Source organism: Fistularia commersonii, chromosome 32 (genome assembly GCF_037954325.1).
Source record: "Fistularia commersonii isolate RoL2024-O1a breed Wild chromosome 32, RoL_Fcom_v1.0, whole genome shotgun sequence".
NCBI classification, from domain to species: Eukaryota; Metazoa; Chordata; class Actinopteri; order Syngnathiformes; family Fistulariidae; genus Fistularia; species Fistularia commersonii.
Window position 1 is genome coordinate 6135217 of NC_141315.1, and position 12225 is coordinate 6147441.

The 12225-nt window shown below is 43.8% G+C and overlaps 1 protein-coding gene across 9 annotated transcripts in view; it reads left to right on the forward strand.

Annotated features, from left to right (window-relative positions):
- The window catches only part of nrxn1a (neurexin 1a), an 83445-nt gene that overhangs the window by 44537 nt on the left and 26683 nt on the right, over nucleotides 1–12225 (forward strand). For 7 of the 9 annotated variants that reach the window (XM_086139615.1, XM_086139614.1, XM_086139621.1 and 4 more), the window contains 8 exons: nucleotides 2289–2590; nucleotides 4056–4079; nucleotides 5828–5989; nucleotides 8473–8544; nucleotides 8883–9107; nucleotides 9879–10026; nucleotides 10589–10719; nucleotides 11279–11531. In XM_086139615.1, coding sequence (XP_085995741.1) covers nucleotides 2289–2590; nucleotides 4056–4079; nucleotides 5828–5989; nucleotides 8473–8544; nucleotides 8883–9107; nucleotides 9879–10026; nucleotides 10589–10719; nucleotides 11279–11531 — 1317 coding nt within the window. The remainder of the gene's footprint in view (nucleotides 1–2288; nucleotides 2591–4055; nucleotides 4080–5827; nucleotides 5990–8472; nucleotides 8545–8882; nucleotides 9108–9878; nucleotides 10027–10588; nucleotides 10720–11278; nucleotides 11532–12225) is intronic. The other 2 variants (XM_086139616.1, XM_086139620.1) reach the window with 1 other exon arrangement.

The following is a 12225-nucleotide window of genomic DNA, read 5'->3' on the forward strand; positions in this document are numbered from 1 at the left end:
CTCACTCCATTAATCTAAGCTACAACTGATCCACTCCAACCTGCCCACTTGAGAGTCGGCGTGCTTCGGGGGTGCGCGTACATGGCACAGACGACACGTCTGCATGTTCTGCCTTCTGTTTGTAATTTACCTACCTGATTTGAGCGCGCGTGTGCCCCCGTGTGATGTAATAGAACAAGGAGCGAGCGTTTACGGGCCGCGGCTCGCGGATCGATGCGGAGATGCTTTATGTGCAGCTGTCGGGTCTAATGACATGTCTGTAAATTAGCAACAGAATGGTGGAGCACCGCACTGAAACCTAATGGCACCCCTGTAAATTACCGCTAGAATGCCGTCGGACGGCCGCGTGTGTTCTCATTGTGAGCGACTTGGCTCCGCCGCCTCATCTATATTTGTCCGCGTGGTGTCAGCGCGTATATGTGACTGTGTCGGCATTTGCGGCTGTTCCCTCTACACTATTTGTGTGTTTTTCGTGTGTCACCCTCCTCCTCCTCGCTCTCTGTGAGGACTAGCCCGCGGCCCTTAGCTGGTAATAGCTTTTCTGACAGCAATACACCAATATTTACAGAGACCAGCACCCGCACTTTTCATGCACATATAAAAAAGCCTCGACTCGTCCACATACACATTCATGCGCTTCGACGCAAAAGCGTGCGCATTTTCGTCGGGGAAGTGGGGGGGCACGCACACGCGCAACACATCCTTAATTAACATGCCGGGAGGAAGGAATCGCACACTGGAGGGGAACTTGCACACATGCTGGCAAACAACGTGTTGTTGCTTTTTCATATTGGCATTCACACTTTGTTGTTTTTTTTTTTTTTTGTTTTTTGTTTTTTTTTTGCTTCCAGTTGAAGTAAAGGAAGACAATTTGCCGTAATTGCTCTTTGAATTGTGATATATTCTCACTTTGTCCCCCTCTAATTGTACTCTCCGTGTTATATTCACTCAAGTGCGGCCAATTCCATCTCAGTGCTCTTCTCTCTGCCTCTCACTACCTTAATAACCTATTACACTCTAGTCTATTCATTACCCCCCAACACCCACCACTGGTTCCTTACCAAGTGCCTTTCTTGCTCCAGCCTGACCCGGTGACTGTTGAATTCCCCTCTGTTCTCCTCATTATTGGGAGCTGCAAGATGGTTGCTGTGCCAGAGGCCCCGTAGAGCGGCAGAGAAAAAGAGGCCAAGGATATGTGTGGAGAAGAGTGATGACGTGGAGCTAGAAGTGAATTGTGAAAATATAGGGATAGCGGTGAGAAAAATGCCGGAGCGGGTGCGGAGGAAGGGTGACATTTTGGGGGGATGGGTGTGAAGGAGACAGATAATGTCGCCCGTGCTCGCGTGTGCCAGAACGGCATTATAATGATTTTTTTTGTCCACAGATGTGTGTAGGTGTGCTTATTTGTTCATCTGCTTGCGTCTACGGCTTTGCACTTGTGTGTAGGTGTGAGAGAGTAGATAAGAGTGTGAGCTTAAGGATGATGGATTGCAAAACCTTGGTCTGGTGTCCTTGGAGGTCACTAATAGTGTGCAAGGTAAGTTGCTATTGGCTGTTTGCCCGTTAGTCTGAATTATAATTGGCCAATCCCAGCTGCTTTGGCTGCCATGATGCTTACAGTCTGCGGTCCTCCATTGTCATCGTCAGTTTTTTTGCTCTCCTTCTTGAAATGGCTCTCACCTTTACTGCGGCCGCACCTCCATGCAAACAACAGTCTCAAGCAAATGATGACCATCACGAAATAAGCCGTGTTGTCAAACAAGACCACATCACTTCAGACTGCCAGCACAGCTGTTCTCTCAAAAGAGAGGATGGCAGGTTTCATAACAAGTTTGGAACGCTTCAGACTCACGACTGTCTCTCTCGCATGCACGCTGTTTAATCTCCAACCCACATGAGTGATCAAAGCTTGTTTACACACCACTCCATGGTACGATTAGAGGTATGGAAGGAAGTGTTTTTTCCAAATGCTGGCATTAGTGAGGCTTTGCTTGACAATAACAACATTTTCAGCATCTTCAACAATATGTTTTGAACTGCATATCCGAGTCAGATTTATCCAGTTGAGCTTTGTTTTACTCAGCTGGCGATGATACACCCACCATTTTATCATCTTTGTGCATATTGTGAAGGGCAGTGTGGGCAGAAGCAACATAGCTTGGAAATTGTACCAATCATTATGATAATGTCTGTCTGGCGTGTAATGGCTTCACACTTGTTTTCTTCCTCCCTGTTTTCTCTTATTCTTCTCTCCCCACGTATGTCTCCAACCTCTCTTTCTCTCCCAGCTCGCGAGGAGTATGTCGCAACCTTCAAGGGCTCCGAGTATTTCTGCTACGACCTGTCGCCCAACCCCATCCAGTCTAGCAGCGATGAAATCACGCTCTCCTTCAAGACGCTGCAACGCAATGGCCTGATGCTGCACACCGGCAAGTCAGCCGACTACGTCAACCTGGCACTGAAGAATGGTGCAGTGTCACTTGTTATCAACCTTGGCTCCGGGGCCTTTGAGGCCTTGGTGGAGCCTGTCAACGGCAAGTTCAACGACAACGCCTGGCACGACGTCAAGGTCACCCGCAACCTGAGACAGGTAACCAGACAACGGGGGATGGAAGAGCAAGGGAACACAGAGGAGAACACAAGAGGAGAGGAGATATTAGAAATAAAGCAAGTTAGAGTCATGCAAATAAAGGGAACTGCTTTTAATGTCTACATGTTAATGATTCATCAAGTGATTAACTACAATATCAATACAAGTCTGAGTATTTTGTCCGAGTAGCGTTACTTGATTTGCTTGGTTGCAACTGTAATAGTAAGGTGAATATTCTTTGGTGTTAGACTGCGGTTCTGAAACAAAGTTAACTTTGACAGCTAGAAAACATATGGTCATAAAGCTGTTCATTTAATGCTTATGAAAAGTTATGCTAATATTTGTCATTGCTGTTATGTTACTGACATTTAGAGTGAAAACATGGGGAAAAAAAAAGACATTTGTTCATTGCATTGGATGAGCCTTGTGCTGCAGAAAGTCTTGTCAGCCTTGAGATTCTAGGAAGTGGAGGCGAGGTTACAGTCATAATCAGCGTAGGCTGAAGGTCAGAAAAACTCACAACAGTTGGGTTTAGCTAAAATCGGATACAGGTGATTGGGTTTAGGGAAAAGAACCTCGGTATTTGAAACTCAGCTCTGAAGCAGAAGCGTAGCTTATTGTACGCAAACCGGCAAACGGTTTCAGAGAGAAAAAGACTCGGAAAATGGAATGGGAATTTTTGTCTTTCCTTTCCAATATTCAATTGACCAAAAAGTTATTTGATCATGGATTGGCTAAATGAGTATGCGGAAGAATAAACTTCCGGTGAAGACAACTAAAACGCCTGCGCTATGCTCAATAGTTTCAGGGGAAATGGCACATTTGAGCTTCGCAGAGACTGCTTCAGATTTTCGCAGGTGAGTGAGCAGGAGAAAGGATCATTATCTACAGCAGGAATGTAATCAATTTAGAAAATCTATGGTCAGTGGTCAATTGTCCAACATCGGCTTTGCTGCGGTAGGAAGAAAAATACCTGAGGTTTTGGTCTTAGTTTACAGTGGGTTAACCACCAGGCCAGCACTGCTTTCCACTCTAGGTGAGTGTTTTTCCAATTGTGTGTGTGTGTGTGTGTGTGTGTGTGTGTGTGTGTGTGTGTGTGTGTGTTAATGTATGTGTGTGTGTGTGTGTGTGTGTGTGTTATTAAATGAGTGGCTGAAAGAAAGTGTGATCTAGAGAACACCGGGGGTCGCAAGCACTCAAGTGCGAGTAACCCATCTGTGCCCTGCCTTTACCGTTTGCCTGTGTGTATACTAACTTGACTACTAACTTTACTAACATGCTAGTGAAACTAACCACCATCCATGGAATGATTCATTCTACTAACCTAACCTGTGCCCTTCTCCTAGCGAAAACCACTTCAACAAACCTACCAACCTCACCAGAGGCCTTCTAGCGTTCCTTTTTTGTTCCCAAAGTTGTTCTGTTCACAGTTTTTTGCTTTCCTTTCTCCCCCTCTCCTACAAAGCACTCAGGCATTGGACACGCTATGGTAAACAAACTCCATTGTTCGGTAGATATCATTCTAATTGTTTCTTAGTTTGGGTTTGCCCCGTGTCTATTTCCTTTTGAACCATAGACATCAAAACTAAACCAATAAAAGGATAAATGCGGTTGGTAATCTTTTACGCTTAAAAAGCCCCCCGTCCCCATTCCTTGCCAACCACTTTTTTCTTTAAATCCTACCCCCTTTCTCTCAGTTTTTGTCACCCCATCACTCTGTGACTGACATGTAGGCGTGTTCTGATTGGCTCATCCCTCACGTGCACGCAAATGGCGAGCCTCCCTTCCTGCATGGCGTGACACAGAAACCCCTCCCCTCTCTAACTGGTCTGTAAAATGGATAGAGAGGTTCTTCCTTTCCCTTTATATTTTCTTTGTTTTTTTTTGTTTTTGTCCTCTACTCTGCCACTGCATGTTCATCATGCCTCTGATTTAAGTCTCATTTTGCCCTCTGTTGTTATTGTTTTTTTTCTTTCTTTTTGTCCCTGTCCTCTTTGTCAGTGGTTGCATGCAGAGAGAGGAGCAGGCAGCATGGAAACATATTAACGTGTGTGGAATGAGCTGTAAACCATCTGACACCCGTGTGTGCCTCTTCATCAATTTACGTGTCTGTTTGCCAGTACGTCATCTCATTGAGACTTGCCGATCTAACAAAACCCCCAAGTACAAACTAACAACATCATCACCCTAACAATACACTAACATCATCACAACTACTAACAGCATTGAAACCATTGACCCTAACCTCAGTAACCCAACATAGCTTGGCCTGACACAAGTAGCACTACTGTGGCTGCCCGCAGTGCAAGAACTAACAACTACTAACAATAAATAGCACTAACGCCTGTCGTAGAGCACGAAGAAGCCTGTGAAGAAATTACTAACAACAGCCGGGCAAATTTGCCTGGCAGTGATAAGCGACATCAGTAAAGGGTGCTGTCCTGTAAATGGGGTAGTTCAGAGATCACAACCTTTATGAGCAACATGGTTAGTAATAGACCCCAGAATACCACGATGTGCTAAGGTCGGTTGTTGTTAATTTATCAGGAAGTAAAGCAGCGTCATATTTTTCCTCAAACAGTTTAGAGAAAAGAGAAAAAGATTTAGAGCAATGGTTAACTCGACGTACCCGGAGCAGATGAGTCTAACCTTGCACTACAATGCAATCTCACACACTGAGTTGCATTACAGAGCTTTGCAAAGAACCAAAGCGGTCCTATGACGTGGATGAATAAGAGACAGGCTTTTAAGTAATGGCCTTGGTGCGAACAGGATTCACTGATGGCAGTACTGACGATTCAGGTAGTCGTAAATGGTTATTTGGCCTACACGGGCTCAGTTTGTACTCACGTAAAATTATCCGGCCACTGGATTATTTCTACAAGTAGCTGATACAGTCAGATAGATGTCATCATTAGCAATACGCTAAGCTATCGGGAGCCCTGCTAGGTAACGAGTGCTATTACCTGCAGCTGGTATTTATTACACTTTTCGTGCCATTACTTTTACAGGCAACGGCAAAAGGCAGCACTAGTCTTTTTCATGAACACAGATAGCATTGAAACAGTAACACAAATCCCTACCATTTACCAATCAGGCCTTCTCCCCACCAGAATGCATACACATTAGTTGCCAGAGTAACGGGGGCTAATTTGGCTGGTCAGCGCCTAGCTAGCGCTTAGCGCTGCCTTTGGTGTGAGTATATAGCGTGTCCTTTCCCTGTGCTTTGTTGTGTAGGTGACCATCTCTGTGGACGGCATCCTGACCACCACGGGCTACACCCAGGAGGACTACACCATGCTGGGCTCCGACGACTTTTTCTACGTTGGAGGGAGCCCCAGCACTGCTGACCTGCCAGGTTCTCCTGTCAGCAACAACTTCATGGGATGTCTCAAAGAGGTGGGGCTCATACTTGGATGTCAATCGGCCAATGGAACACTAAAATCAAAGCGAATAGCTGACGACGGAACTTAAAACCTGAACAGAAAAAAACATTCGGAAACTGGCTATACACACCGGTTGACACGTAGGGTACAGTTTGGCGAAGCTACATCAGTGGGAAATCCAATAGAAAGTAATGCATCACCAAAGAAACGTTTGCAGAAACATGCTGCAAAATGCCAATTAATAGAAAAACGGGGAACTAACAACGGCAGAACAACATGCCCAGCCATTAGGAAAGTCATGACAGCAACAAAAACAGGAACCACTACAAAGCAAGCCGCAACAGTTATAAAAAACAACACAGAGATGCGCATTACAAAACCGTAAATTCCATACAAAAACCCCAAATAAATGAGCAAGACTACACCATGATTTAGTCTATTGACAAAAAAGGAAGAAAAAATCAAATACCAAAATTGTTTTGACTTTTTCAAGAAGAAGATGTCTGTGGAGGCTCTCGGTCATCCAGGTCACGGTGAATTCTTGCCGAAATCTTGTCGTGGCAACCCGGCTTGAATTTCTTCACTTGAAGACAGTTCATCCATTTACAGATATGAATATATTCGGAAATAGTCACATTTGGAAGCTACCACAGGACATTGGAACTGAAGAAGCCTTTCTGATGGGGGGTGAAGCATCATCAAGTGAAGAAATTCAAGTCCGGTTGCCACAGCCAGAAGATTTCGACAAGAATTCATTAAAGGAGAAACTCCAAACATAAACAGTTGAAAAACATAATTGTAATTTTCTTTTACTTGACGTAATAAACCAAATCGAGTAACAACTTTTGCGGTATCACACCCTGATATCATTAGTTTCTAAAGCTGTATTTTTGCTCTTCAGTAAGCGATAATTTGGGGATAAATGGTATGGTCCAGCTTTGGTTCACACACTCGTGCCTCATGGATTTGGCCATTCGTTTTCTTTTGGCCCATCTGTTACAGATCATGTGAACACTTTCCACACATTATCGCATGAAGCACACATACAGAAATGTTTCCAATTGGCAGGTTCACACAAAACGTCCCAGACACACGCCCTCCCCAGCATCAGAGAGAATCAGTGATGAGTGTCGTTGAGGGAGTAGATACAGCACTAAGCACTAACATGCTAATTAGCTACGCCACAGAGGCACTCCATCCATCCACAGTGCTTGAAATGGGCCACAACAGAGCAACAACATAAACTCACATTACATGATGATGAAAATCCACTAATACATATGCATGCACACATACGTACAATCCCAGCTTGTACAGCGCACACAGAGGTACGTGTGTGCCTACATGGGCAGGAATGCATAAATACATCCCACTGAAAATATAGACGGAAGAAAGAATTCCAACACAAATAAACATACAAATACGTAACAGCTTGACGAAACAAAATCCCAACATACATCTTCGCGCCGTAGTATACACACCCTGTTTGAGTCTCCTTCATTCACAGACTCACACAGAGGCATAAACAAACAACCAAACAAGCCGACAGATGATGTGCCAAACAGAGAGCTATCTGTATCGGTGGTGAATGCGCTCTGTGTTGCTTCATTAAGACTGATGGTGTTTAAACGAGGTTGCCGCTGTCAAAGTGAACCCTCCGCTGGCACATTTACATATTTAATACGATGATATGATAATCTATGTGTGAGCAAATTAAGATGTATGCAGTGAATCACGCGCATGAACGATCACAGCTATAACAATTGTGTGCATTTGACGCAGCACGGGAACACTCCTCCACACACACTTGCACCATTTTGCACACTTGTGGCACCTGAATATTCAACAATCACCTTCATTATCCTACACGCCGAGACAAAAGCACGGGATGTACAGAAATGTAAGGAGAAACTCGCCAAGCAGCTTGCAGGTCATAGAGAAAGGTCTGGATTAATAAAGCGGAGCCTGTGTTTGCCTATCCCTCCCTACATCAAAATGCTCAGCACAAACACACTCCTTTCACTCCCGGTGCTCAGTCTGAGAGTGTTCTGTTTCGGGGCTAGCGAAGAAGGAAACAGAAAACAGCAAAGTAGAAGCAATCACGCATGAGGCAGGGACAAATGATACCCAGCGATGAGGCAGGAGTGACTTCCTAGTCTTAAAATAGCCACTTTCATATGGAAATAGTAGAATGCTTGAATTTGAAAAACTGTGCTCTTGGGTTAAAATATTAATAGGAGTCAACATTTTCTTCGTTTTGGACTTCTGAAAGGATGAATCAGTTCTCGTCTCGATTCTTTTGCTTGTTTTTCGCTCACTGTAGTGACATCCGAGTTAATTCGTGAAAATTCCCATCTGTCCTATTCTGCGCCTCGGTATACGTATTTGAAAGTTTTCGTTGTGATTTCTTCAGAAGAGCACGAAGGTCTCCTTTGCATGCTATTCAAAGGTAAATCTCTGTTTCATTCTTTCCCTTTCGATCCTGTTCCCCCGAAGGTGGTGTACAAGAATAATGATGTGCGGTTGGAGTTGTCTAGACTGGCTAAACAGGGAGACCCAAAGATGAAGGTATGCATTTCGAACAGCATGTACAGCTTGATCCAGACAACACAATATCCTCTCGTACAAGCTACGCGGGCATTTCCTTGTAATACAACTTTCCGTCAGACCCTGCAAGAGCTGTACCACAGGGGTTTAAAGAAAATCACCACTCAGTAAATGGGATTATATGTTTGAAAGGTAGCCACAAGCTCTTGTCTTTTTGTCAGAGCGAGGGGAAACTGACTTTTTTTTCAACCCCAGACTACAAAGAAACTATTGGAGTCTGGAAATCCATCGGACATTAAGCCTAATCACTCGAAAAAAAATCAAATCCCTAATCGGTTATTTTCCCCCGTCTCCCCTAGGTGAGCGGGGTGGTGTCCTTTAAGTGCGAGAGCGTGGCAACGCTGGACCCCGTGACCTTTGACACACCAGAGTCTTACGTGGCACTAAGTAAATGGACGGCAAAGAAAGCCGGCTCCATCTCATTCGACTTCAGGACGACAGAGCCCAACGGACTGATGCTTTTCAGTCACGGCAAACCCAGACAGCAGCAACGCAAGGATCCCCGGACACCCCCTACTCTCAAGGTTCAGAAACAAAACAAGGAACATTTAAAGGGACTGTTCTTTAAAAAAAATAAAATACAAGAATAAATAATTTTCCTCTCGCCTGTCGCGCTATTTATCTACCCAGATTGTTGCTGAATTTCGGGGATATCAGCCTCGAGAGATGGCTGCTTTTTATATTAGATACAATGAAACCGCAACGCATTTCCCTGCTCGGAGTGCCAAAGATAAATGTGAAAATTTCAACAGAGCAATTTCTTTGAGCAATTCCATCTTGACGGATGAGGGTGTAGTTTGGTTAGATAGTTTCTTATAAATGTTGTCACAGCACAGTCAGTGGAAACTTCTGTGATTATTTCTAAGTGCCTGAGCACTGATTTCTGTAAAGGCAAAAAAATGCTGATTTAGGGGTGAGTTGTCTCTTTTGTTTTATAAATCAGCATAACATGTAGCGAATAGTTCCCCCTTCAGGATGATAAGAACGGCTAATAGGCGTTAGAGCGCCATAGCTGCTGATGGAGCAGCTGACAGACAGATATCGATATCCCAAGAGTCATGTTGCAAGTGCTTTTATTCAATACATATCTGAGAACAGTCTAGTTTTCTCGAACATCTCCTAAATCCTCACTAAACCTAAATGACTTCTCATGAGGTCCAGATAACAAATAATTAGATTGGTCCCAAATCACCTTTTTTTTTTTTTAAGTTGCAGCCACAATTAGCATTTTTATTGCAGTCCAACAATGTGCTTGCTTGTACAGAATGTTTATGCAGTGTCTGTTTGATTTAAAGGTGGATTTCTTTGCCATCGAGATGCTCGACGGGCACCTATATTTGCTCCTGGACATGGGCTCGGGAACCACCAAGACCAAGGCTATTGACAAGAAGGTCAACGATGGTGAATGGTATCATGTGGACTTTCAGCGGGACGGACGCTCAGGTACAATCACTGCTCTATTGTCAGAAGCCCCGATACAGAAGAGAATAAAACTGAGGTGAAGGATAATGGGCGGTAACATTTCATAGTCAGCACTGGCCCAGCAAGGCCATTTGGCTGCCATTTTCCTGACGCATTTAGCGAATTCAAATTATGACCGTCAAATCTGATATCTGCCATGTTACCGATTCTTAGTTGCAGTATTTAATGCGTTGTGTGAGGGCAATCTCCAATTATTTGCAATGTCTTTATCCTCAATTCATTCACTCACGCGCAGTGGATGTTCAGTTTCTGTGGCTGTGTTTATAAAGCACAAACATAAAGGCTTTTGCTTTAAGTAGACTGGAGACCAAAATAACTTTATTTATAGTTCATTGATGACAAACTGTTTTGAGAATGGGTAGATGGGGGTTTGCATCGCTCTGATTACAGCGGTGATGGGTGGCGGTAATAACGACAAGGAGAACAGAGAGTGGTATGTTGATGGCAATGATGATTGTGGCGAGTATGCTCATATTGAAGGTCATGCCCATTAAGTTGTCGCGGTGTTTCTTTGTGTATTCAGGAACCATCTCAGTCAACAGTGTGAGAACCGCATACACCGCTCCAGGAGACAGTGAGATCCTGGACCTGGATGATACCCTTTACCTTGGGGGACTGCCTGAGGACCGTGCGGGACTCATCTTCCCCACAGAGGTTTGTGTTTGCATAATGTCCACCATGTTACGCGAAAAAAAAAATGTTTCTGCGTATTTTTGATGGTGTTCCCACTCCATTTCAGGCAATTTTGAACAGATTTTAAGGTGCCCGCCAATTAACCCCTTGATTATGCAATTCTTTTGATATCAATCAAATATATTAAACATATTGGCTGAATCCAGGTGCTGAATCAATCTGAAACAAACATTTTTATAGTCAATGCTCAGTGTCTTGAATTCTATTATAAATATGTGTGTCAAATACTTTGCATAAACCAATTCGTAATAGGATTGCATTATGTGTAGTTTTTATTTCTACAATTGTTTTGAGAATCGGGTTATAATAGTTTGAGAAATAATATGAACTGTTTAGGACTCTCAGTGTTACACTATATGAAAAAAATCCCCCTTTTTTTTTTCTTCTTCCACGTGGAAGTAGTCTAGACACAACTTAATTCTATATGAATTGACCATCAAACATTTGCAAAATGTCAAATTCTCCCTCCACATCTTAATATGCACACAGTGAACCAACTCAACAATGACCTTTTCTGCAGGTTTGGACGGCTTTGTTGAACTACGGTTACGTGGGCTGCATCAGAGACCTGTTTGTGGACGGCCAAAGCAAAGACATCCGGCGGCTAGCTGAGGCCCAGCGGGCGGTGGGGGTGAAGCCGTCGTGCTCCAGGGAGCCACCCAAACAGTGCCTGTCCAACCCCTGCCAGCACAACGGCATCTGCAGAGAGGGCTGGAATCGATATGTGTGCGACTGCTCTGGGACAGGGTACCTTGGGCGCTCCTGTGAGAGAGGTGGGTTTCTCCGGATCAAGGCGATTATCGGAAGAAATTCATCGTTTTTCCGCGTTACATAATCCGCTTCTTTTGTCGGCGTTCCTTTCGGCTTGAGAAATTTGCACAACATCAATCCTTTGGGATGAGTGACAGAAGACCAGTAGTTTGGTGGGGGTGGGTTCTGAAGCTGTAAAGTAAGCAATAATACCAGCAACCAGTGAAAATATATTATGGTCATCAGTTATATTGAGCAATAAAAAATTTATTCATTATACATTTAGCAGTTATGTTTTACTTTAAGGAGTCATGCCAGCTTTTTTTTCCTTAAAGGCCCGATCCTAATATAGAGTACATCATTTTGATAGTACACTGATGTACGTTAAAAAAAGTGCCCTCATAAAGATTTATGGCAGATAAAAAAAGGGCTAAACCAAGTTTCAGGTGTACCTCGCTACATCCGGAATGTGTGAAGGGAATGAAAATGTGACGAGAGTGAAAAATAGAGAGAGTAAAATAAAAAAATTAAAAAAAAAACAATCCATCTTGGTATCGTTGTTTCTGAGCAAAAATTACAACAAAGCAATTTTTGCAATCTCCAGCTACGGGTTGTTCTAATTCAGTTTGAGTCTTAAAGAAGGTCTCTGCTGGAGGAAGGGAATGTGGAGGAACAAAAGCGAGGAGGTGGGTGGGTGGAAGCAGACGGCAGTATTGG